We start from the raw sequence: 26,586 nt of genomic DNA, 5'->3' as shown, positions 1-26,586 counted from the left end.
ATGGTTTTTGATGAAAATATTAGATTGGAACTTCCAGGACTTGAGGTTCAAATAAATTTCAAAAACAGATATTCAAAATTCAGCCCCTAGAGCGATTAAGTAGAAGACTTGGTGAAAGCTGCTTTTTCTTAGAGAAGTACATTTAAAAGCCAAACTGTTTATCATTGAAAAATAGTAAAATGAGGCTTTAACAAAAATATAAAATCTTAGTCTGATTTGTGAGCTATAGATTATCCAGTGTTGTTATGAACCGATTAAACCTTTTAATTAGTATAATGTTGTTATGGAAAGCAAATAAACTTAACTTTTTCTGTACCAAAGCATGGTAAAGGTTGATTTCACATTGAACTACAGGTTCTTCTGGCCCCCTGCTGAAGGTCTATCCTGAAAATTGTGTTTAAGTGAATATTCTGTTAGAGGAAATTTGTTGCTACTGTTTATCAAGATGATTGCAACACCTTTGAAACATCCAGGAATTCACTTGTCTTCAGAGACATCTTCTCAGAGGAGAAATATGCCCATGCATGCAGTCTTTTTTGACAGCATTCCTTCAGGCACACTTACTCCGGTAAAAGATTTGGTGAAATATCAGAAGTCCTCTTTAAAAGGGAATGACCATAAAAAGAGTCAGTTCCTAGAAATAACAGTTTTTAATAATAAAAATATATTTCAATCTACCATGCTAGCAGAGGCTACTACCTCTAACAGTTCTCTTGATATCAGTGCTATAAAGCCCAACAAGGATGGATTAAAAAATAAAGCAGTCTATGAATCACCAGGGAAAATATTTCAAAGAATGAAAGAAAAAGTACTACGTAACAAGCAAGAACAAGCATCAAGAAACAGTTTGTTGGAACCACCAAAAAATGAAAGTAATAAAATTTTCACTCCTAACGGAGCTGAGGAAGGAGTATTACAGCATACCTACCTCTGTGAAGAAAAGGAAAACAACAAATCGTTCCAGCCAGAAGACAGTTCACTAAGAGGTTAGTTTTATTACGTGTTGGTTTAAAAAGTGTTTATTGTGTCTGATACTGTTTTAGGCACTCGGGCGGGATACAGCAGTGAACAAAATGAACAAAAATCTCTGCCCTCATGAAGCCAGCTTACATTCAGTTGCTGGGAGACAGATCACCAAATAAGTATTTTTTAGGGTATAATAGAAGAAAAATGCTCTGGAAAGAAAAAGAGTAAGCATGATGGGGAGAGTTGAAGGAGGTTGTAGTTTTCAATGGGGTGGTCAATGTTTCAATAAGGTGGCATTTGAGCCAAAAATTGAAGGAGGCACTAGATACAGATATCTTGGGGACTGAATGGGGAAGGATGATCCTTCAGCTGGTATAAATGCCCTGAAATAGAAGCATGTGGACTAGCTGTGAGATTGTCATGGAGTGAGCGGACAGAGCTGGGAAGGAGCGGATAAATAGAGGGTCAGATAATGCAGGGCCTTATAGGTGAATGTTAGAGTTTGGGCTTTTATTGTGAACAAATTAAGGAGCCACTGGAGAGCTTTGAGCAGAGGAATGACACGATCTGACTTACCTTTTAAAATTTGAAATAGTTAATGAAGTAATTTAGTTGAGAGAGGGTGTTGGCTTGGTCAGGTGGTAGCAGTGAAGATAATAAGGAGTGGCTGAATTCCAGATATATTTTGAAGGAAGAGCCAGTAGCCTTAGCTTAGAGATTGGATGTGGAATATAAGAGCTATAAAGGGTGATTTGTTTGTTTTGTTTTGTTGTTGTTTTTTTGCTGGAGCAACGGGAACGATTTAACTGAGGTGGGGCAGACAGGTGGAGTGGGGTTGGGGGCTCAGCAATTATGTTTTTTGTCATGTCAATTTTGATATGTCTGTTAAAAATTGAAGCGTAGTTGTGAATTAGGCTTTTGAAAAAATTAGTTGGAATTTAGGGAAGTGGTCCAGGTGTGAAAAATACATTTGAGAGTCATTAGCACCTAAATGGTATTTAAAGCTATGAGATTAGATGGGATCATCAGGGAGTAAGTGTACACAGAAAAAACATTCAAGGATGAGTCCTGGGGCACCCTGAAAGTTAGAAGTTAGAAGAAAGAGTAGGAAGTACTGAAGGCCACTGAGAAGATGAGGAAGAAGAAAAACCCAAGAAAAAATGCTTTTGAGGAAGTTGTCATTAGCTGTGTCTAATGCTGCTAATCAGTCAAGAAAGATGAAGGCTGGGATTTGACTATTGGATTTAGCAACGTGGAAATCATTGATGACTGATGTGGGCAGTTTTGGTGGAGTGATAGGAGCAAAAACGTGATTCAGGAGGGTTCAAGAGAGTGTGAGGAGAGAAATTGATGATGGTGAACGTAGACAGTTCTTTTTGAGGGGAGCAGAGAAATATGGGAAGTATGGTTTAAGAAGATCTTGTTGTTTTTAATGATTGGTGAAATAACATCATCTTGGTGTTCTTTTGGGAATGATCCACTAGGGAAGGAAAAACTGAGATTTGTAGTATGATATTCTTGAGTAGTTGAGAGGGAATAGAATCTAAAAGTGGATGTTTGGCCTTCGCTAGGAACATAAACAGAACATCAAACAAGAAGGTAGGCAGTGTTAAGTGACTTCAGAAATAACCTGAAATAGGAAGTCAAGTCATCAGTTGAGAGCAAGAATGGGAAGCAGGTATTGAAGTTTGAGGAGGTTTGAATAGTGTAGGAGAGCATAAGAGTAAATGGCCTAGGCCTGATTTCCTGGGCAATGTTAAGGACTTACTTGAGATTTGTGGACATGAATTTAAGACCAATCACTATGGTTGTGAGTTTTCCTCTAGCTGCATAGGTGCTGGTGGGGAATAGGAAGGGGGTTGGATTTTATCAGGACTGTAATTTTGCCAAATACAGTCATCCTCATTTTATTGCAGTTCACTTTATTGCTCTTCACAGATATTGCAGTTTTTAAAAATTGAAGGTTTGTGGCAATCCTGTGTTGTCAGATAAAGGTTACTATTTTTTAACAGTAAAGTTGCTATAAAAAATTGTGTTTTTAGCAATAATTTTTTAAATTAAGGTATGTACATTTTTTCTTAGACATAAGACTGTTGCACTCTTAATAGACTACAATATAATATAAATATAACTTTTATATACATTGGGAAATAAAATTCACATGACTCACTTTATTGTGATACTCACTTTATTGCAGTGGTCTGGAACTCAACCCACAATATTTCCGAGGTGTGCCTGTAGGATGATGTGAAAAAAGGACAAAGGAGTTGGGGTGTGTGTGCAAGGGGGTGGTCACAATTGGCCGTGAAATTTAAGTTGGTTAGACAGAGAAAAGAAGACCTGAAGGAGGTGAAGAAGTGGCAAGAAGTGTATGTCTTGTTGGGATAGTCAGTGAATTTGAGAGAATGATCTGGAAAGATATAAGGTGATCAGAAATTGGGACACTTGAAATTGAGATTTTAATGAGTTGTAATAATTGATAAAGATACTTTACATGCATTATTTCTTTTGATTCTTTAGCAAACACTATGGTTATATGCTTATTTAATAGTCTTGGAGATGGAGCTTTTAAATATGTCACATCTGCTCTGTATCTCACAGGTAATAAGTGATAGGCTGAGAACTAAATACAGGTATCTATTAGAAAGCCCATGCTCTTAACTACTATACAATAGATTGTGGGTATATTGTTGCATTTCAAAGACAGTGATATATTTTGACACAAAAAGCAGAGTTTTCTAAGGGAGTTTAGGATAGAGGTGGGGGAGTATACAAAATAATCTCATACAGTCTAGGAGAAAAGGGAGAAGCAAATGAAATAATGTATATTAAAGCATGTTTTATATGTAAAGTGGAACTAGAGAGAAGAAGTAACTGACTACTTTGAGAATCTGATGAATCTTTCCCCAGAAAATACACATATATACAAACACAGATTTTGTATATAATTTCAGAGATCTTTTGGAGAGTCTCTGCATGGATCCTTGGACTCTCAAATAAATGGTCCAATTTCTATATAGCATGTTATATTTGATTGAATTACCTACTCATCTTTACTACATTGCCTTGTCATTTCTAGTAGAATGAATTAAAGAAATAGAAACTTATCCTTCTTTTATGACACATCATTATAATAAAATCTTTATATTAAGGTTTCTAAGGCCAAAGTGGCATACTTACTAAAGTATAATCACTACCAATTTTTTCAAGTATAATATTTAAAATTAAACATATAAAATAATTAAGTTTTTCCTTCTCTGGTACAAATTAAGTCGATTACCTTCCCCTTTTTGTGTGAAAGAAATTCATTTCTGTATTCAAGAAACAAAACTAACCATCTAGGACGTAAAGCAGAATAAAATGTAAGTAACTATAGGAACTAATAGTTCCTGTTTTTCTAGTTGATAAGCCTACCAGATTTGTGCCTTTGAAGACCTGCTAAAGAGATATCAAAGAAGTATAAATTATGGTTTAGTCTGCTACTGAATCTCAACATTTTGATTTCTAAAGTATAAGTTACAACTTTTCAACTGTTCTTCCACATTTTAGAAATTTCCAGCAACCAGAAGCAAAATCAGAATTTTCAAGGCTGGATGGCACTTCATATATAACCTTAACACTGATTTGTGGCAGAAACAATGTTATTCCAGATGTATAGGCTTCTAAGTTCAATAGTATACTTTAGTTGGCAAGTAATGTGGAAAAGTTTTAAAAAAATTCTTTCTCAGCATAATGTAGGTATAGGGAATATGTTGAAGGCATGAGACAATAATAAAGGGACAAAACTTAATGTAACTGTCATATATTCCATAAGTATACACTATTGGTCGGATCATTACTGAACCTAAGTCTATTCCAAGATTTTTTTAAAGGCATTTTTTTCTTCTCAGTGACTAATACAACTCAACTTCTTTCTTTTAAAAAAAAAAAAACAACACAGCCTCAGTCCAAGAAGTTCCTTCAGAATCATCAAATAATATTTTCCTGTCAGTCAAGCAAAAGATTCAATATCAGCAGGAAAAGAAGGCACCTCTGTGCAATTTAACTTATGGTAAAGTGCTTTTTGTTTTGTTTTGTTTGTTTTTAGTTTGTTATTTCAATGTATGGCTAAATATTCTAGATAAAATTATTTCCCCTATGTAGGCAACAAGCATTGACTGTGGATAAAAGATTGAGGTGTAAAAGCCAGGGGCACTCAGAGAAAGACTGGGCAGGAGGGTGGAACATTTCTAACCTGAAGACTTTTTAATATAAACAGTTTTACAAAACAAATGAACAAACATAACAAAACAGAAACAGACCTATAGATATACAGAACAAACTGGTAGTTGCCTGGGGAGGGGGAAATGAGTGAAATAGATGAGGGAGATCAGTAATACAGGCTTCCAGTTATACAATAAATAAGTCACGGGGATTTCATGTACAACATAGGGAATGTGGCCAATCATACTTTAATAACTTTGCATGGTGACAGATGGTAACTAGTTATTGTGGTGATCCTATGTTGTGCGTTATTTGTAATGTGTAAAAATACTGAATCCTTATGTTATATACCCTGAAGCTAATATTTAAGTCAATTATACTTCAGTTTTAAAAAGGAAAAAATATTAAAAGTTTTCAACTGTTCTGTTGCTCTCTTTTAATTTCATATTATCCTTCTATAAATTTTGTTTGGTTTTGTGTTTTTTTGCAGAGCTTCCAATTCTGAACCAAGAACATGAAAATGATTTAGCTGCAGGAGTCTCAAACAAGGCATTAACTAGAGCTCAGTTGGCTAGACAAGTTCTTCGCTCAAAGGAGAATACAGTTGCAACCACTAAGTCCAAAAAGGACACATTTGTTTTAGAAGGCACTGATTCTACCTGTGAAAAATCCCCAAATACCACCATTGAGACTCTCTGTGTTTCTTTTAAAAACGGCAGTCAATTAATGGTTTCTGATGATAGTAAGATTACAACAGAAGGCACTTCAAAACAGGAAATTAAGGAAGGAAATGAGAAAACAACGCCCAGAGAGACTGATCTTCCAGGTTCCATGAATGATACATGTAAAATTGTGCTTGCAACTCCAAGGTTTCATACAGGAATACCTCAGAGATCAAAGAGCAATGCCTGGAAGCTTTCTCCAAGTACATGCCAAACTATTACTAATGGAGTTAAAAAAAATAAGGTAGGAAAACTTTTAAGGCAGATGTATATTTGTTTTTATCCCCATTCTTCAAGAGCATGAGCTCTTTTGCTTTCTCATTAACAGTATCTTCATTTTGGGGTTTTGTTATTATTTCGTGTAGAGGCAGTGTGGCCTAGTGAAAAGAACAATGGATTAAAAGTAAGACCTAGGCATTAACTCTTACTTTGCTCTATTACTAGTACAGTCTTCAACTCCCTTTGGGGATGAACAGTGAGGTATTCTTAAATTTTTTTTCCCCTGATTCTTGGGCTTCTGTTAACAGAGCAATTGAAAGAAGAGTTACAGCATCTGAAGATTTGAGAAGTTTTTCTGTTGTAATACAGAGGGATCAATGAAAGACTTTAGACCATCAAACTATGTTATATTAGGATAAGTTCTCTGAAGGAAGTGTAATAGAAATGCAAGTTCAAGGAGAAAGATACAATGTAAACTTTCCAATGGGTAAAGGTTTGAGCCTTTATTTTTAAAAGGATGATTGTAGGTAGCAGACTGAGATGATATTTGAATTCTGTCTAAATTGTTTTTAAATTTATTTTATTTTCGGCTACGTTGGGTCTTCATTGCTGTGCGAGGGCTTTCTCTAGTTGCGGTGAGCGGGAGCTACTCTTCTTTGCGGTGCACGTGCTTCTCATTGTGGTGGCTTCTCTTGTTGCAGAGCACAGGCTCTAGGTGTGCAGGCTTCAGTAGTTGTGGCACACAGGCTCAGTAGTTGTGGCTTGCGGGCTCTAGAGCACAGGCTCAGTAGTTGTGGTGCATGGGCTTAGTTTCTCCACGCCATGTGGGATCTTCCCAGACCAGGGCTCTAACCTGTGTCCCCTGCATTGGCAGGCAGATTCTTAACCACTGTGCCACCAGGGAAGTCCCTGTCTAAATTTTAAAGAGCGATATAACAGTTACAGTTTCGTATCTCAGTGTATTTATTGGAAATTGCATTATTTGCAAATGTTTAGACTTAAGAGGAAAAGTTTTAGATGTTGTCTTAAAAATATGAGGTGGGTTAAGTAAAAGATTTAAAGACATCTGTTCTAAGAGACCCTACAGTATTAATTCCATCATCTCTATAGTACTGTTTACCTCAGCTACTACACAAAGTCCAAGCCTCCCAGGTCTCTTATCTCTATACAGTTCTGCCTTAGTCTGACCCAGTCTCTCACTCATCTCTAACTCTCCCAACATTACATTGCTCTCTTGAACTCGAGTTACAGCATTAGCAAAATGTTATATTCTCAGTCTTCTATGAACATTTCTTAACTTTGCTCTAACTAAAATTATGGCTGTTTCTCTTAAATGGTGGCTCTTTTTTCTCCCATATCCCATATTCTGTTGGACCTAGAGATGATATAATGTGCGTTCCTCTTGTTCCTCATTCTTGTTTCAGGTCATTTTTCCTTCCTTCTCTCTAAAACCACTCCTTCCCCCTCCCTAACTTTTGAAACGTGTGCCATAAGGCTTTACCACTCCCTCTGTCCTTCTGTAGTCATCTATAGTGCAACCTCCTAGTCATGAGCTTGCATCCTGTTGAAGTGTTTTGACACCTGTTACTTTTTCCTCTGCTACTCCTTCTGTCGTCAACTCTTGTGACATCAATATCCATGTAGATAATCTATCCAGCCTCCTTGAATTCTTGATTTTCAGAGACCTTCTCCCTACCAATACCCTCAACTCTAGTCATACCTATCCCTTGTCTTTGCCAGTCCATGCACCAGCTTCTCGCTTTCAAGCATCCCACTCTCACTATTAAATCCTGTGTGCTCAGATCATTCTACCTCTAGTACTTTTCCCCCATCCCCACCATCAATACTCCACCCCACTAAGACAACCTTCAGTTCATCAAATCTTTTCTGTCCTCATTTCTCTTACCTTACATAGAGTCCATGGTCCATCATTATAATCATCCCCTTGACTAAACTCAGTTCTGTTTATTGCTTTTCCTTCTGTCTTCCTCTGGCAAAATTGTAACCCTGGTTAAATTTTACTCTTTTTTTTTTTTTTTTGCTATATACCTGTATCTGAGAAGTAGAAGATGACTGGAACAAAATGCACCACAATGTTGACTAGTCTCATTTTAAATTTGACAACAAACCTTAAATGGGCTCTCAGTATTGCCCATCAGTCCTGCTAGATTTCACTTGTCGATCCACCCCACACTCTGACTTTCCTAGAGGAGTATGCCACTCTTATTCTCTCTTAAAACCTCCAAACCTTCTCTTTCCTCCTCATTCTCAGTTCATTGAGAACCTCATATTCCCATCACCAAATCTATCAGTCTGTTTGCTGCTATATCCACATATTCTGTGTTTCCTTCTGTTAAAATGGATGAACAGTTTGTGTTCCTTTTCAAGGCCAGTTCATTTCCTCCTACCACCTAAAGGACTTTGTCCTTCTCCCCTCAATTTTTTCCTCTCTTCTGCATCATTCCCATTAGTATATAAGCATGCTGAAACATGACCTGTGTTTTTTAAAAAATATGAAGAAAAAGTCTACCTTCCTTTTACTCCATATCCCACTCCAGCTACCACGCCTTTTTTTGTTTGTTTGTTACAGCAAAACACCTTGAATGAGGTCTATGTATTCACAGTGATCATTTCTTCTTATCTCATTCCCTATTGAACAAGTTCCACTTTGTACATTCATATTCACTACTCCATGAAAATTGCTTTTTTCAGGTTCACCAGTGATTTCCATATCATTAAATCCAATGATTATCTTATTCCTTATTCTGTCACTCATGGGGGAGGTTAACACAGTGAATCAGAACATCCTTCTCAAAATGTTGTATTGCTTTTTTGCTTAGGTTCTAGGGACTGTCTCCTAATTTTCTGCTACCTCACTGGGCATTCTCACTCCCCTTTGCTGCTTTCTCCTGTAACAACCTGTAAATGTTGGTTGGATTCCCTAGAATCAGTCCTAGAAACTGATTCTCTCTACACATACTCTCTAGACTATTATTATCCAGTGCCATAGCTTTAAATTCCATTTCTCTGCTGATAGCTCCCAAATATATATCTCCAGCCCAGAACATTCTTGTAAACCCTACTCACATATGCGATTATCTGTACAGCTTCTCTATTGGTACCTAATAGGCATCTCAAATTTAACATTGTATCCCATATTGGTACATAGTAATACCATTTCACCAAATACTTAGGTAAAAATTTTAGGTTCATTTTGGGCTTTTTTTTCTATCTCTCTCTTTCTCTGTCTCTCTGTCTCTGTCTCTCTCTCTCATACTACACATCTATACCATGAAGAAATCCTGTTGTCTCTACTGTCCTGAATATGACCACTCCTTATTGCTCAACCACTACTTCCTAGTCCAAGGCACAGTAATCTTTGGATTACTACAGTAGCCTTATAGTCTCCCTGTTTCCACTATTGCCTCTCCCCTTCAGTCTGTTTTCTGAATAGAGGCCAGAATCTTTATATATAGGCCAATTTCTACCCAGCAGCCCATTAATAGAATATTAAATTATATCACTCCTCTGCTCAAAATCCTCTAGTAACTTCTCACCTCAAGAGAAATCACTGGGACTTCCCTGGTGGTCCAGTGGTTAAGACTCCACAGCACTTTCATTGGCTGTGAGTGAGGGATGACGGGGCGCACGGGTTCGATCCCTAGTTGGGGAACTAAGATCCCACATGCCGCGTGGTAGCCAAAAAAAGAGAGAGAGAGAAAACACTAAACCTTTACCATAGCTTGTAGGACTCTACGTAATTCAATCCTGGAGATATCCAGCCTCATCTCATCTCTCTTGCTTACTCTTTTCAAGCTACTGTGCCCTCCTTGCTACCTACTTAGGGCCTTTGTACTTGTTCCCTCTGCCTGGAAGAATTACTCCCAGATATCCATATGGCTCATCCCTTACTTCATTCAGTTCTCTGTTCCAAGACCTTCCCTGACTATCCTGTCTAAAAAACAAAAATCCTCCATTTATACTTATTTTTAATATTATCACTGCCTGACATTTTATTATTTTTTTGTCCATTTATTTGAATATCACCACCACCACTCTGCTTGCTTCCAGCCCCCTCACCAACCCTCACCACCACCACACATACAACACGAATGTTGGCTCTAAAGAGGGTGGCCTTTTTATTCTGTTTCTGGATGAATCCCAAGCCTAAACCAGTGCCTGGAGCATAGTATAGCTCAACAAATGTTTGCAGAATGAATATTTGATTTTTTTTCTTAAATAATTAATTAATTTTTGACTGCATTGCGTCTTCGTTTTGCTGTGCACGGGAGTTCTCTAGTTGCAGTGAGTGGAGGTTATTCTTCATTGCGGTGCACGGGCTTCTCATTGCAGTGGCTTCTCTTGTTGCGGAGCACAGGCTCTAGGCATGCAGGCTACAGTAGTTGTGGTTCCCGGGCTCTAGAGCACAGGCTCAGTAGTTGTGGTGCCCGGGCTTAGTTGCTTCACAGCATGTGGGATTTTCCTGGACAAGGTATCAAACCCATGTCCCCTGCATTGGCAGGCAGATTCTTAACCGCTGCGACACCAGGGAAGTTCCGAGTTTTTCTTTTTTTTTTTTAACAACATAGTTTGTTTTGTTTTGTTTTTTGTTTTATTTTGGCTGTGCGGGGTCTTAGTTGCAGCATGTCGGATCTTTAGTTGCTGCGTGAGGACTTCTTAGTTGCGGCATGCAGACTCTTAGTTGCAGCATGCATGCGGGAGGGATCTAGTTCCCCAACCAGGGATAGAACCCTGGCCCCCTGCACTGGGAGCACAGAGTCTTACTCACTGGACCACTAGGGAAGTCCCTTGGTATTTTATGTAAGCAGTATGATACAGGATCATGGAGCCAAAATTCCTAGATTTGTAACCCATCTGTGCTACTAACTAGCTCTGTGTGATACGGGCAAGTTATTGAACTAGACTTTACAGAGTTTCTTTATCTATGAAATGAAGATAATTGTACCTGCCTCCTAGTGTTATGAGAATAACATGAGTCAATGTATCTTAAATGCTTGGAACACTGCCTACTGTTAGCTTTTATTGTTAACACCATCTCCACCTGATAGATTCTTTGATATATCTTATAGTTCCAAATGCAGAAGTAGGAAAAAAAAAAAGAAATTTTATTGCCTCTTTCCCAAGTCCTACCTGTAATTTTTAAAATGAATACCCTTCCATTTTAGTTGCCTGACTCAGCATAAAACTACCACAGAATAATTTGTCTTTATATGTAAGTTTATAATTTTATATATAAAATGGCGACTCAAAGTATGACTTTTATGGATGTATTTCTCATTAGAAATAGTTCATTATTAGATTGTTACACAATAGAAGCAATAATTTCTTAACACAGTTGTTCACAGAAATCTTCCTTTATAGTAATGTAGGATTTTACTTGTCCTAAAATAAAGAATTCTCTGAGCTGTTCAGATGTTTGCTTTGGAATAGAATACTAAATATAGATTACTAGCAGTCACCTTTATAGGAAATTGAATGCAACTCCAAATCAACTTTGCAAAAAAAAAAAGCTCTAATTATATAAGGGTAAGAGTGATGGTGAAATGTGTATTACACAACTGTTTTTTTCTCCAAGTTATTGAGTCTTTAGTGAGTTTTGGTATTTTAATGGATACCTTAGGATTTTAGGTGTGTTTTTTTCCCCTAGTGGTTAAGAGTATTTGACATAAGAATATTTAATGTATAATTGATTCTGGATTGTAGAGCAAACTCTGCAGTACAACCTCAGTTCAGTCTCCATTCATCTTTTTTTAAAAATTTATTTATTTATATTTTGTTTTTGGCTGCATTGTGTCTTCGTTGCTGTGCACGGGCTTCCTCTACTTGTGGAGAGCAGGGGCTACTCTTTGCTGCAGTGCACAGGCTTCTCATTGTGGTGTCTGGCTTCTTGTTGCGGAGCACAGGCTCTAGGTGTGCGGCCTTCAGTAGTTGTGGCACGCAGGCTCAGTAGTTGTGGCTCGCGGGCTCTAGAACACAGGCTCAGTAGTTGTGGCTTAGTTGCTCCGTGGCATGTGGGATCTTCCAGACCAGGGCTTGAACCCATGTCCCCACACTGGCAGGCAGATTGTTAACCACTGTGCCACCAGGGAAGTCCTCCATTCATCTTTTGTTCAATTATGTATAAGAGTTTTTACCTTATTGCTATTTAAAATAGAATGTGATTCTTACGTAGATGAACACTAAGGACTCTTTTGGATTACTCGTATAAGTTTTTTCTTTTAATTTAATGTAAATTGATTTTTTAATGCATATGCTACAAATAATACAAAAAATAACATACTTCATTTTTATACTTAATTAGGTAGTCCAGCTACAGGAATGGATGATTAAAGTCATCAATGATAACACTGCTATATGTGTAGAAGGAAAATTGATGTAAGTGTAACTTTTCAGTATTCTTTTAATAAAATTTGTGATAAGATATACTTGTGTGTAAGAGCTTAAAAGGAGATGCGTGACAAATTGCATCTTGGTACAAAACAAAGACTTTCCAATGAGGTTACAAACTGATGGCAGTAAAGTAAAATGAGTATGACCATTGTGATTGTAACCAGCTTTCTTGCTTTTGTCTGTTAACTCAAATTATTTTTAAAATAGTGACAGCTCAAATTTGTATACACAGTGCTTTATTTTTTTCAGAGGTTCTAATAAGTGAACTGGTATTATCTGCTTAATTATATATGATTAGTTAATATTTACTACATGCATTTCAGTCCAGATTCTCACATCTAAATTGGGACAACCAGATATAAATTACTGATCCACAAAAGAAATCAAAATATATAACACTTTGCCATACAGCTACATATTAAGTAATCATTGGCACTTTCTGGTTCTCCCTAAAGTGAAAGCATCATCTGGTAAGTGGGCTTTGCCTAGTTCTGCTACTCTATTAGCACAATTTCCTATTCTTCAAAACCAATTTTCTTAGTAGTTAAAAAAAATTGTAATAAAAGGTTGTAATAAAACAATACAGTGTATCACTGTTCAAGATACTTACCTGCAAGTTTATAAGTTAAGTGTATAAAATCTGTCTTGCTCACTTTATTTCTGCCTGCCTTGCACCCATTTCCTTAATATCCAGAGGAAGCATTGATTGCCTTTGTTGGAATCCCATTACTGCTCTTTACTGGCTATATGAGTTGGGCAAATTACTTATCCTCTTTCAGTCTCATTTTCTTCATTTGCATGAGGACAATAATAGTATAACCTACCTTTTGAGTTGTTTTGAGGATTAAATGAGTTAATATTTATAAGACTTTGAGAACAGTACTTTTAAAGTACTATTTAAATATTTGTTAAATAAAATAAATATAGAAAGAACAGAAGATGAGAATATTGTGTTAAAGTATAATATATGAATTTAATTCCATTTGACCAAACTAAAGAACTTAACTTTCTTATTTATTAAATTTATATTTAGAATGTTTCTTATTAGTTATCTAATGAATCAAAGAGTGTTCAACATTTATCTAATACATCTTCATACTTTCTTTTTTTCTATTTTCTATTTATTCTTAGCTTCACGTAAGGAAGTATGAAGAGTAGATTTGTGGGTCAGTGATTTGATACTGCAGTTTGTTTTTTCCCAATTTGAACCTCTTTTTGGTACTTTCCAAAGAGGAAGGTAAAGACATTTGGCTATGTAGTGAGGGGAAAAAACACAAGATTAGAATAATCCAAACCATATAACTGAGTGAAAGCTAACACAGTATAGCCCCTGTGGAGAGGGACAGCGAAATCATCCTTTGGAAGCTGAGCATCAGTTGTTAGCACCAGATGGAGAAGGCTCTGCTTTCTTGCTAATGATATATTTTATACTAGGGGTATGGTTTGGCCACAATACAGTTGCTTGGTACTCTGAGGATCGCATTAGCCAAGAGGTTGAGTTCTGTTGCAATGTTCGGCCCTCAAATGTTTTGTAATTAGATTAATAGTATTGTAGCTGGAGGGAAAATTTATTACTTTATGTTATAAATTTACATGCTTATATATGTACATTGTGACTCTTTGTAAAATGTGAATGTTTTGGTTTTAACTAAGCTATTTTTTCTCCTAGAGACATCACTAACATATATTGGCACAGTAATGCAATTATAGAACGGATTAAGCACAACAAACTTAGGACTTTATCAGGCAACATTTATATATTAAAAGGAATGATAGACCAGATTTCCATGAAAGAAGCAGGTAAAAACTGTCATTACTAATTGATGAATTAGTTTACTAAGTGAAACAATTAACCATATATGTAACAGTGATATACATTTTTTTGCTTCTTACTAGGTGTTTTAAAATTATATATCAAAACTAAAAATTAAAAATAAAATTGCCCACATTATGTAAAACTGTTATGTATGCTGATCCTTTCCTCTGGTTTAATCACTCTTATTGACAGTTTAAGTCCCATGATTTAAAAAACATTCAAGTGAAATGTTCCTTGTTTGTGAGCAATTGTAAGAATAAATTATAAGAATATAATTTAGTTCCCCAATTCCTCTCTTTGTTGAACCTGCCCGGCACAACCCCAGTCCTGATGCAGTCTAATTTTCTGCCTATGCCTTGTACACAGCTAAAGTGACTGAAGAAAAACACATCTGAGTAGTCCACTTTAAATTTATGATTACCAGCAACAAGTTGTGGTCACTTAGTGCCCCTTGGTATCCTACCACAGCTCCCTAATCCATTCACTCTCCCATCATCCTTGATAACTGTTTCATATTTTCACACGTCTCCTACCTCCCTCTGTCATCTGGGTGGGTAGGGGAGCAAGAAGAGGACTTGAGCAATAGGAACAATCAAAAGAAAACTTCTCGGGGCTTCCCTGGTGGCGCAGTGGTTGAGAGTCCGCCTGCCGATGCAGGGGACACGGGTTCGTGCCCCGGTCTGGGAGGATCCCACATGCCGCGGAGCGGCTTGGCCCATGAGCCATGGCCATTGAGCCTGCGTGTCCGGAGCCTGTGCTCCGCAACGGGAGAGGCCACAACAGTGAGAGGCCCACATACCGCAAAAAAAAAAAGAAAACTTCTCTGTCACATTTGCTCACCTGCTTGTATCTGTACCTGCTTTTATTGTGGACAAACTTTCCATGTTCCTGTCTGTGTCCACCTATTTATGCTTCAGCTCCTATCCTCTTGTACTCAAGGATATTACTCCAGTAATTCTCTCTTCTCCTCTCAAAAAAAAAAGAAAGGGGCTTCCCTGGTGGCACAGTGGTTGAGAGTCCGCCTGCCGATGCAGGGGACACAGGTTTGTGCCCCGGTCCGGGAAGATCCCACATGCCGCGGAGTGGCTGGGCCCGTGAGCCATGGCCGCTGAGCCTGCGCTTCCGGAGCCTGTGCTCCGCAACGGGAGAGGCCACAAGAGTGAGAGGCCCGCATACCGCAAAAACAAAGAAAAAAAAAAGAAAGAAAAACAAAAAACCCTCTTTTGAGTAAGAAATCAGGGTTGTTAGAATGCATTTGTATTTAAGAGATCATCAACTTAAAATAATTATATATATATTATATATATATATACACTATGTAATATATATATATATATACACACATGCTATATATAAACCTCATGGTAACCACAAACCAAAAATCTGTAATAGATACACAAAAAAAGAGAAAGGAATCCAAATATAACACTAAAGATAGCCATCAAAAGAAGGGAACAAAAAACTATAAACACAACCAGAAAAACTGCTAACACAACCAGAAAACAATTAACAAAATGGCAGTAACTACTTTAAGTGTCATTTTAAGTGCAAATGGACTAAATGGTCCCAATCAAAAGACATAGAGTGGCTGAATGGATAGAAACACAAGACCCATATATATGCTGCCTACAAGAGACTCACTTCAGATCTAAAGACACATGCAGATAGAAAGTAAGGGGATGGAAAAAGGTATTCCATGCAAATGGAAATGAAAAGAAAGCCAAGTTAGCGATACTTATATCAGACAAAACAATTCAAAACAAAGATTGTAACAACACAAAAAAGGACATTACATAATGGTAAAGGGAGCAATCCAAAAAAAAGATATAACAATTGTAAATATATATGGACCCAACATAGGAACACCTAAATACATAAAGAACAAAGCTAGAGGCACCACACTCCCTGACTTCAAGCTATACTACTAAGCTACAGTAATCAAGACAGTATGATACTGGCACCAAAACAGCCACATAGATGAACTAAACAGATTAGAGGCCCCAGAAATGAACCCATGCTTATTTGGTCAATTAATTTATAACAAAGGAGGTAAGAATACAATGGAGAAATGACAGCCTCTTCAATAAATGTTGGGAAAACTAGATAGCTACATGCAAATGAATCAAACTAGACTACTTTCTCATACCATGTACAAAAATAAACCCAAAATGGATTAAAGACTTAAATGTAAGACCTGAAACCATAAAACTCCTAGAAGAAAACACAGGCAGTTCACTCGTTGACATATGCCTTAGTATTTTTCTGGATGTCTCCTCAGGCAAGGGCAACAAAAGCAAAAAATAAACAAATGGGACTACATCAAACTAAAAAACTTCTGTACAGCAAAAGAAACTCAACAAAATAAGGCAGCCTACTGAATAGGAGGAGATATTTGCAAACTACTTTACTGATAAGGGATTAATACCCAAAATATACAAAGAACTTATACAGCTCAATATCACAAAAAGAAACAGCCCTATTAAAAAATGGGCAGAGAATAAATATTTTCCCAAAAAAGACATACAGATGGCCAACAGATATGAAAAGATGCTTAACATCACTAATCATCAGGGAAATGCTAATCAAAACCGTAATGCGATATCACCTCATGCCTGTTAGAATGGCTATTATCCAAAAGACAAAAAATAACATGCGTTGGTGAGGATGTGGAGAAAAGGGAACCCTTATGCAGTGTTGGTGGGAAAGTAAATTCCTTACAGCCACTAGGAAAAACAGTATGGGAGTTCCTCAAAAAATTAAAAGTATGACTACCATATGATCCAGCAATCCAGTTCTGGGTATTTTTCCAAAGAAAACAAAAGTGCTAGTTGAAAAGACAAATGCACCCCAATGTTCATTGCAGCATTATTTACAATAGCCAAGATACAGAAACAGCTTAAGTGTCCATAGATGGATGAGTGGATAAAGAAGATGCGGTGGGACTTCCCTGGTGGCGCAGTGGCTAAGAATCCGCCTGCCAGTGCAGGGGACACAGGTTCGAGCCCTGGTCCAGGAAGATCCCACATGCTGCGGAGCAACTGAGCCTGTGCACCACAGCTATTGAGCCTACGCTCTAGAGCCTGCGAGCCACAACTACTGAGCCCACGTGCCACAACTACTGAAGCCCACGTGCCTAGAGCCCATGCTCTGCAACAAGAGAAGCCACTGAAATGAAAAGCCCACCTGCCACAACAAAGAGTAGCCCCCGCTCGCCGCAACTAGAGAAAGCCTGTGTGCAGCAGTGAAGACCCAATGCAGCCAAAAATAAATAAATAAATTCATTAAAAAAAAAAGATGTGGGGTGTATATATATATATGTATATATATATATACACAAAATATTGTTCAGCCATAAAAATGTATAAAGTCTTGCTATTGTGACAACATGGCTGGACCTAGAAAGTATTAAATTTTAAGTGAAATAAATCAGAGAAAGACAAATAACATATGATTTCACTTGTATGTGTAATCTAAAAAATAAATGAACAAACTGAAACAGAAACAGACTCACAGATAAAGAGAACAGATGCTTGCCAGAAGGGAGGGAGGTCAGGGAATGAGTGAAATAGGTAAGGGAGGTTAAAAGATACAAACTTTCAGTTACAAAATGAGTCACAGTGATGAAATGTACAGCATGGGGAAAGGACATATAGTCACAGTATTCTAATAGGTTCTGCAGTGAACAATATTCACATTGTTATAATGATGCAAACAATCTTTGATATAATTAAAATTATTGTAAAAAATGTGGGGAGAGGGTGAGGAAGGAGAGGCACAGATGCTAAATCTTCATCTCATAACATTTATAAATTTTAAAATTGCTTTTTTTTATTGTATCTATATGAGATGTTAGATGTTAACTAAACCTATTGTGGTAATCATTTGACAATATGTGTAAATCAAACCATCATACTGTACACCTTAAGTTTATACTGTAATGTATGTCAATTATTTCTCAATAAAACTGGGAGGGGGGCCTCTTTTAACCACACTTCTTTCAGCCACTGTTGCTCTCATTTACAGCAAAACAGCTCAGACGATTTGTTATACTTAGATCTAATTCCTCTTGAATTCTTTCTCATTTTTTCTTGAATTCTCTTTAATTACGCATTAATCCTCAGTTCTTCACCAAAACAGCCCTTTAAGTCACTGATGGCCCCCACATTGCTAAATCCAGTGTACACTTGACACAGTTAATCACACCTACCTTCTTGAAACACTTTCTTTACTTGGCTTCTGGAATACCATATTTTCATGCTACCTCATTCCCTGTTCCTTCTGAGTTTCTTTGCTTATTTTCCTCTTTCTTCTTTGTCTCTAAATGATGGGACAGACTATGGCTCTTTCTATACTCAGTGCTGTGCTGATTTCTTTTAGGCTTAAATCTCATTCATATTTTGACAAATGCCAAATTTTATCTGTAACGAAGAATATAGTCCCTGAGCCGCTCAACTCATTTTCTGTCTGCTTATTTGACATCTCCACTAGGATGTCTACAGGTGTCTCAGAGTTAATATGTCTAAAACCTGGTCTTCTCCCTTAAATCTGTATAGGCTACAGTCTTCCCCTCTTTCCATAGTTCCAGTGGCTAGCCAGACTCCTAGGAGACACCCTTAAATCCTCAGTTTCTCTCACACTCACATCTAGTACGTCAGTACATCCTATTGGCATTATCTCCATGATATATCCAGAACCCAGGCCTCTGTTGCACCGCTGTGGTCTGGACTTTCCTCATCTTTTGTCTGAATCATTGCTGTAACCTCCTAACTGGTGTCATTGTTTCTCCCTATGTACTTCCACAGATTGTTCTCAAAATAGCAGCTAATTCAGTCCTGTTAAAGTAAGTCAAATTCTGTGACTCCTCCACTCAGAATTTTTCTGTAGCTTCCCATCTCACCCAAAGTGAAACACTCAGTTTATAAAATGACCTCAAGGCTTTATAATCTCCCCCAACTACCTCGTGTTACCTATCTGAGTAGCCTCTCTTCACTCCACTTCAACTACACTGATTTCTTTGTCATTCTACAAACAAGCCAGGCACACTCTCGCTTCATACCCTTTCACTTTGTTGCCACATTGCTCGCTCATTCATGTCCTTCAGGGCTTTACTCAAATGATGCTATTTCTGTGAGAATGTCTCTGTCCTTTTTTGAAAAGCTGCCTGCCCCCTTTCTCCTTCTCTAGAATGAACACACTGGTATCCCTATTCCCCTTAACTGCATAATTTTCTCCATAGCATCGATGACCATCTAACAAACGAGATGTTTTACTTATTGGTTTACTTTCTGTTTAGAAGCCAGTTTTCATGAAGGCAGGGATTTTTGTTTGTTTTGTTAACTGCTGAATCCTCAGTATCTATGACAGTGCCTGGCACATAGTAAGCAATAAGTATATAATTTTAAATTATTTAATGAATTAATGACATCACTTTAAAATCTAGACTTTCAGGTAATTTTTGTTTGTTTATCATTAAATAGGTTACCCAAATTATCTCATAAGGAAATTTATGTTTGGATTTCCAGAAAAATGGAAAGAGTACATTGATAATTTTTTAGAACAGTTAAGGTAAAGTACCTTTTAACTTTTTAAAAAACAACTTTATTGATGTATAATTTACATTTGATAAACTGTATCTTTTAGGAATAAAATTTGATGAGCTTTTACAACTGTATATACTCATGTAACCAATGTAAAGTGGTTTTAATTTGTATTTTTGGAAATGCCAGTTTTGAAGCTGTCTTTGATCATAGACTTTCAGAAGGCAGTAACACTTTACTAGAACTTCAGTCATATGGAATAAATCTAAAAGGAAAATAAAACCTTTGATGTATTTCAAGGAGTCATCCACAATCACTTACCCTTTAAGAGGCATGTAGCTGTTAAACATGAGTCTGAAGTTCTTGATCTTTTTTTTTTTTTAATTATTTTATTTGGCCACACCACATGGCGTGTGGTATCTTAGTTCCCTGACCAGGGATCGAACCCATGTACCCTGCATTGGAGCGTGGAGTCATAACCACTGGACCTCCAGGGAAGTCTGGTCCTTTTTTAATTCATTCATTCCCTCAGTAGTTACTAAGTGTCATTTGCTTATCAGACACTGTATCAGCCTTGGGCAAACAAATAAGAATTTGATTAATTTTTTTTTTAAAGCTTGGTTTATTATTTTTTTTCTTTGTACTCTTTTTTTTTTTTTTTTTTGGCTGCTCTGGGTCTTCGTCGCTGCGCGCGGGCTTCCTCTAGTTGCAGGGAGCGGGGGCTGCTCTTTGTTGAGGTATGCGGGCTTCTCTTCGTGGTGGCTTCTCTAGTTGCGGAGCATGGGCTCTAGGCACGTGGGCTTCAGTAGTTGCAGCACGTGGGCTCAGTAGTTGTGGCATGCGGGCCCTAGAGTGCACGGGCTTCAGTAGTTGTGGCCCGCAGGCTCAGTAGTTGCAGCTTGCGGGCTCAGTACTTGTGGTGTATGGACTTAGTTGCTCCACAGCATGTGGGAGCTTCCCAGACCAGGGATCGACCCTGTGTCCCTTGCCTTGGCAGGTGGATTCTTAACCATTGGACCATGAGGGAAGTCTGAATTTGATTAATTCTTGCCCTTAAAAACTCATAGGGGATAGGTTGTGTAAGTTGACTAATCGTGTCACAATGTAATAAGGTACAACAGGGGCTGGCAATTTTTTTCTGTAAAGGGGCAGATAGTATTTTCATGGGTATGCTGCCTCTATCACAGCTACTCGACTCTGCCTTTGTAGTGGAAAAGCAACATAGATAGTACTGAAAAGAATGAATGTGGCTGTTTCAATAAACTTTACAAGAACAGACAACTGGCAGAATTTGTCCTGTAATTTTCTTACAATATCAGCTTAAGTGGGAAATACAAGAGCATAGATAAGAAGAACTTAAGAGGTCATTAAGATGTTATACTTAAGTTGTTTGTGGGAGGAAAAGGGTAGAAGCTATGAAAGCTTAAATAATGTAAGATTAAAGGTAATCTGCTGGGGAAAAAAGCTTTATCTGAGGGAGTTTCATTTATTTATTTATGGGTTTCGTTTTTGTTTTTTGAGAACCAATATTAGAGGAAAAATACTATACTTGTTTTTAGGTCTTGTGAAAAGAAAGAAGGAAAGGCCAGACGAAAACAGAAAACTGAAAGAGTTGTTCCTGACATTCAAAAATCAATGAAAAATGATGCAGGGGAAAAAAAAACAGATGTCCTCCTAAGAGCCACTGCCACTTATGACGTTGATTGTGATCATTTGGGTATGTTTGCTCTTTTCTTCTCTGGTATAGTGGTAAATTTTTACCTGAGCTCCACACTGTTTAATTGTTTACAATGAATCTAGTATTGAGTTCTTGGTTTATACTGCCCTAAAATTCCTGGGTTTTTTTCACTGCTTAAGAGGAGAAACTGCAGTGTAGACTGCCTGTAGTCAGCATTCAGCTTACTTCATTAAATTATACCTTTTAATTAATCAGAATACCAAGAACACTGATCAACATAACAATGAAAAATGATTGTTCTTTCAGTTTTCTAGATGCAAAGTATTTAGGCTGCCAGCTTACCTCAGACCTATATTACAGATACCTATATTTTTGTACTAAATATTATTCCTGTTAATAGACAAAACCAGTTTGCTTTCATGGAGGTAATGGCATGTCTTTTTGAATGACCGTTGCTATGAAGGTAGCTGGCAGAACTGTTCTGTGTCAACTCTACCAAAACTACAATCTGCCTCACATCCACTCAACCCCAAGCTGAGAAAAAGTATTTACAGTCCTTTCTAGATAATATAATGAGTAAAATTCCTAGACTCTGTTGTATAAATTTATGCCAATTCTACCTTGATCTTACAATGAAGAGTTTTACAGAACTTCAGGAGTTCAGGACTGCTTCTGCCAAAAACAGCACCATACTGGATATAAATGTACCTTTATGTCACTCCCCACCCCACCATACCCTATTTCCCTGTCCCCCACCCCCATTGAAACTATGCTCATCCTTTGTAGTATAGAGAAAGGAATAAATATGTGGATGACTGCTTGCATACAGCTAGCAAAACTTCATTCCTTAACTGTTGTTCCAGTTCCTTCTCAATCCTTCATTTTATCAAAAGTCATCCTATTTCTCGTGAATTAGGCATACTGCTTGTTGTCATTGCTAGACCTCTTCAGTATTCTGGAGTCCTGGGGCTATAGCACCTGTTATATACTTTTTTACTCTGAAATTTAAAAGATCCCTAAAAGTATATCTAACTTTGAATTATTTATTAGTCTTCTTTAGTCTTAGGTCTTATCATTTCCCTACCCCGACTCCTTCCTTTCACCTATAGTACTGTTTTTCAGGAATTTGAGTCAAATTGTGAATATTATTGGTAAAGTATTTGAGAATACAAATGTAAAAGACTAAAGTTTGGTAATTTACATGCCAGCTGTGTCCATAGGAAAATCGTTCAACAAACATTTTTAAAGCATCTTTCATGAACCTTGATCTATGTTAGCTGTTAGGAACTTAGAGATGAATAAAATGAGATGCTTCTCCTTGGGAAGCTCAGTTTAGGGGAAGATATTACTGTATTCTGTTTTGGATGTATCATTTTTCCAGTGTGATTCATTAGATCATTGTTTTATGAAAATATTAAGACAGTGAGTGTCTTCTTTCACATACATTATTTTGAATGGTGGTATTTTATGCTGTTATTGTTTGTATTATTATCATTATCATTACACTTTCCATGGGAAAACCACTGAAATATTAAAAAAACCACATCTAACATTAAACAACTGAGGTTATGCAAAGGTGCCAACCAATGATAATTTAAGATGATATAATTGTGTGTGTGTATTTTAATGATTTACCTAAAGTTTTGTTTTGTATATTTAGTGCTGTAATCTATATATTATAGTATTGCTCTTAAAGTACTTTATTTATCTCTGTTATTATACTTAACAGTATATTGTAAATGATTATAATATCAGCCTTCCTCACCATACTGTAATAATCTCAAGAGCAAGGAGGACCATCCGTTGTGCATCTTCAAGTACAGACTTCTGTGAACTTAATACCATAATTTAGTTTTGTGTAAGTGTGGATTTTCAGAGTAATTTCATTGAAATCCTGCCTACCAGAATTTAAAGAATCTTTTCTCTACACATTTGCAAGTTTAAAATTTCATATTGAGTTAAATCCATCAGCTTAATAGCATTTTTTTCTATCTTATTTCTTCTAGGTGAAAAGAAATGAAAGTGAGGAACATTTATAAGTGTTTAAAGAAGTAGAGAGGAAATAATACTAACACTACTAACTTCATACAGCTTAGGTTGAAGTATCCAGAATGGTCTGAATCTTTATTCAAATTATTTAATAAAACGAATAAAAATATTCAGAATAAAAAGGTTTTGTTCAAAATTAGAAAGTTCAAAATTTTCACATTTCCAATTGAACATTTGAATCATGTTTATATGAGGAATTAGAAGAAAACTCTTCCTTCATCATATGAAGATACATAATTCTATTGAGAAATCATGTAGAAACTTTCTTGATTACTTTTGTCTAGTGCCACTTCTCCATGAACTATAATTTAGAGGCTTCTTTTTTCCCCAGCATTCAGTATTACCCATCAGTCTTTCATTTTGTCATTCATCTTGTAAAATGTCACATAATATGTGTAGGTTGTTGGAGTACTTCACTATGATGATTGGTGTGATGATTTACAATTTGTATATATTTATAATTGTATAATTTAAAGTTAGAAATTAAATTAGTTTGGCTTCTGGTTTCCTAAGTTTCAAATTGGAGAGTTTCTCTCATTTTAATTTGCTTTCTTTAACCAGTGACACAGTATAATAAAGATTCCCAAGTTCTGCTTTGGTTGTTAGCCCATGATGCTTCATGGAGTTTTGGGGGATTCAGCAAAAATGTATCTCTGTGACCACCGCTGGGGATGCCTATGGGGCCATGCAGATGGAGTTCCATGTTTTCCTAACTCTCCTTAACTATGATAGCTTCTGTTCCATATATTACATACCTAGTAAGGTTTTAGCAACCCTAGTGGTTTTCCTTATGTCTTCTTAATATCTTACTTCCAAATTTAACAAATATTTAGCATCTGCTATATATGTGAAAGACTGTACTAACTCCAGCAAAAAAAAAAAAAACGAAGACAAAATTCTTACCATTAAGAATTTTTTTCAGTTGAAAGATAAGAAAAGTATGTTAATTATAATTCAGGGCACATTGTCAAACATATTATTTGAAAGTATTCTGGAAATTTGAAGGAGAGCTTTCATTCAGTTGAGGGAATCAAGACAAAGTTTGTGGATAGGTGGGTTAGAAAACAGAAATAAAGCAGGTTATAGAACAGAATTGAAGCAGGTGGTAAGTGAAGGAAACTTTCCAAGTAGAGTGAATGACATTAATGAAAGTTGAGAAGCAGTGGATTAACAGACGTAGAATATCATTCAGATTTGGGTACATTGAGTGATTAGAACTATATTGAAGACCAGGCAGAGGAACTGTGTACGCTAAGTAGACTGTGAGACGTCATGGACAGATTGGTATAAAAATTAGTAAATGTTTACAATTGAAGGGGCAGTGATCTGAACAGACCAGTGCTTCAGGAAGATTAATTTGGCGGTAGTGTTTAAAATGGAGTTTGTGGGGAAAGAAACAGTATATTTCGGAAATATTTTTTCTATATCTTGTTTGTAGCTAATTTGAAATTTTGATCTTTGGTTTTGTCTTATGAAATTAAAGAGAGAACTGAAGAATCCAAAGTATCCGTTGATATTCTAACATCAAGGGAACAGTTTTTCTCAGACGAAGAAAGAAAATATATGGCTGTTAATCAGAAGAAACCTTATATTTTAGTAACACCACTCAAATCTAAAAAAATTATAGAGCAAAAATGCATGAATTATAATCTGTCCCTTGGCACCATTAAAGCAGTAACAGATTTTGCAGTGCAAAAGCATGAAAAAGAAAGTAAATCAAACTTAAGTGAACCTACAAGTCCAATCAGCAAGCCCACAAAGACTTTAGAAAGTACATTTGAGTATAGTGTGGGTCATAAAAGTAAAAACAAGGAAGATTGTAGTGAATGTGACTTACTCACTGTCAACCAGAAAATAAAAATACCTAGTCCTAAAAAGGAACAAACAGTCACCTCTGACTTTAAGAAAAATACAAGGTTATCAAAATTGAAGAAAACTGAAAATCAAGTAACTGTGTCATTCTATAAGCATCAGTCCTCATCAGATTTGTCTGATGAAGAGAGTGAAAAAGGAAAGGAATTTAGAAGGAAAGCTGGGGTTGTTAAGAAAACCAGAGCAAGAAATACCAAAGAAACAGTGGTTCACTTGAGAAAAAGCACAAGAAAAACAAGGACAATCCCAGTGATGTCTGAATCTGAAACTGAAGAGAGTGAAAATGAACTTCATATGAAACAAAAGAAAGCTAGATGTTCTGCTAAAGAAAATCTTCAGAAATCTGATACTAGCAATGAGCTTCCAGTTATTGAGACAATGGGATCTGGCAAGATGAATAGGTATTCCTTAGCATGTCTACCTGGCTTAATTCAGGATGAGGAATGGAATAAGAAAGAATTACAGAAACTTCATTGGTAAGTAGTCAGATTTGACTCTGAAATATCTAGAGTGGCCACAAAACAGTTTACAACATAAAAACTCCAATAACGGGCTGATTTAATGACTTCTATTTGTTAATATGGAAGATGTCCTCCAAAAACACATGGAGAGAAATTAAAATTGATATAGAGAGTAGAGGGAGAGTACAGATAACTTCTAACTAGGTTCTTTGTGGCCATCTATATAGCCTACATGTGAGGAAAGCGAAAGTGACCCTCTTTTCTTTTCATTCCCATTTAATATTTCAAGACAGTCCCCTCCTCCTCCCCCCTAAAAAAGGGTAACTATGTGAGGGGACAGATGTGTTCATTAATTTGATTGTGGTAATCATTTCACAATGTATATGTATGTCAAATGATCACATGTACACTTTAAATATATAGTTTTTTTTGTCAATTATACCTCAGTAAAGCAGGGGTAAACAATTTCAACACAGACAAATGCAGCTCTCTCACTTAGCGTCACATTTTAAAGAATATTTTATAAGTAAATTTACTATTATAAAACCTTAAATTTGAACCCAAATTTGTAGATTATTTAATACAGTCTTTTCCCCCTCATTTATAGAAGAGAAATTAGTCTCAAAAATTCAGTGATTTGTCCAAGGTTTCT

The 26,586-nt window shown here is 36.6% G+C and overlaps 1 protein-coding gene across 1 annotated transcript in view; it reads left to right on the top strand.

Moving 5' to 3' along the window:
* Positions 1–445: 445 nt before the first annotated feature.
* Positions 446–26,586, top strand: part of MIS18BP1 (MIS18 binding protein 1) — a gene marked incomplete at both ends in the record, with an annotated part of 52,888 nt that continues 26,747 nt past the window's right edge. The window contains 8 exons of the mRNA XM_079700503.1: positions 446–986; positions 4,907–5,017; positions 5,660–6,135; positions 12,433–12,506; positions 14,191–14,321; positions 19,815–19,902; positions 21,434–21,591; positions 25,085–25,949. Of these exons, the coding sequence (XP_079556629.1) occupies positions 446–986; positions 4,907–5,017; positions 5,660–6,135; positions 12,433–12,506; positions 14,191–14,321; positions 19,815–19,902; positions 21,434–21,591; positions 25,085–25,949 (2,444 nt within the window). The remainder of the gene's footprint in view (positions 987–4,906; positions 5,018–5,659; positions 6,136–12,432; positions 12,507–14,190; positions 14,322–19,814; positions 19,903–21,433; positions 21,592–25,084; positions 25,950–26,586) is intronic.

Source organism: Hyperoodon ampullatus (assembly GCF_949752795.1).
Source record: "Hyperoodon ampullatus genome assembly, chromosome: 3".
Taxonomy (NCBI): domain Eukaryota; kingdom Metazoa; phylum Chordata; class Mammalia; order Artiodactyla; family Ziphiidae; genus Hyperoodon; species Hyperoodon ampullatus.
This window is presented reverse-complemented; position numbering and strand designations above follow the sequence as displayed.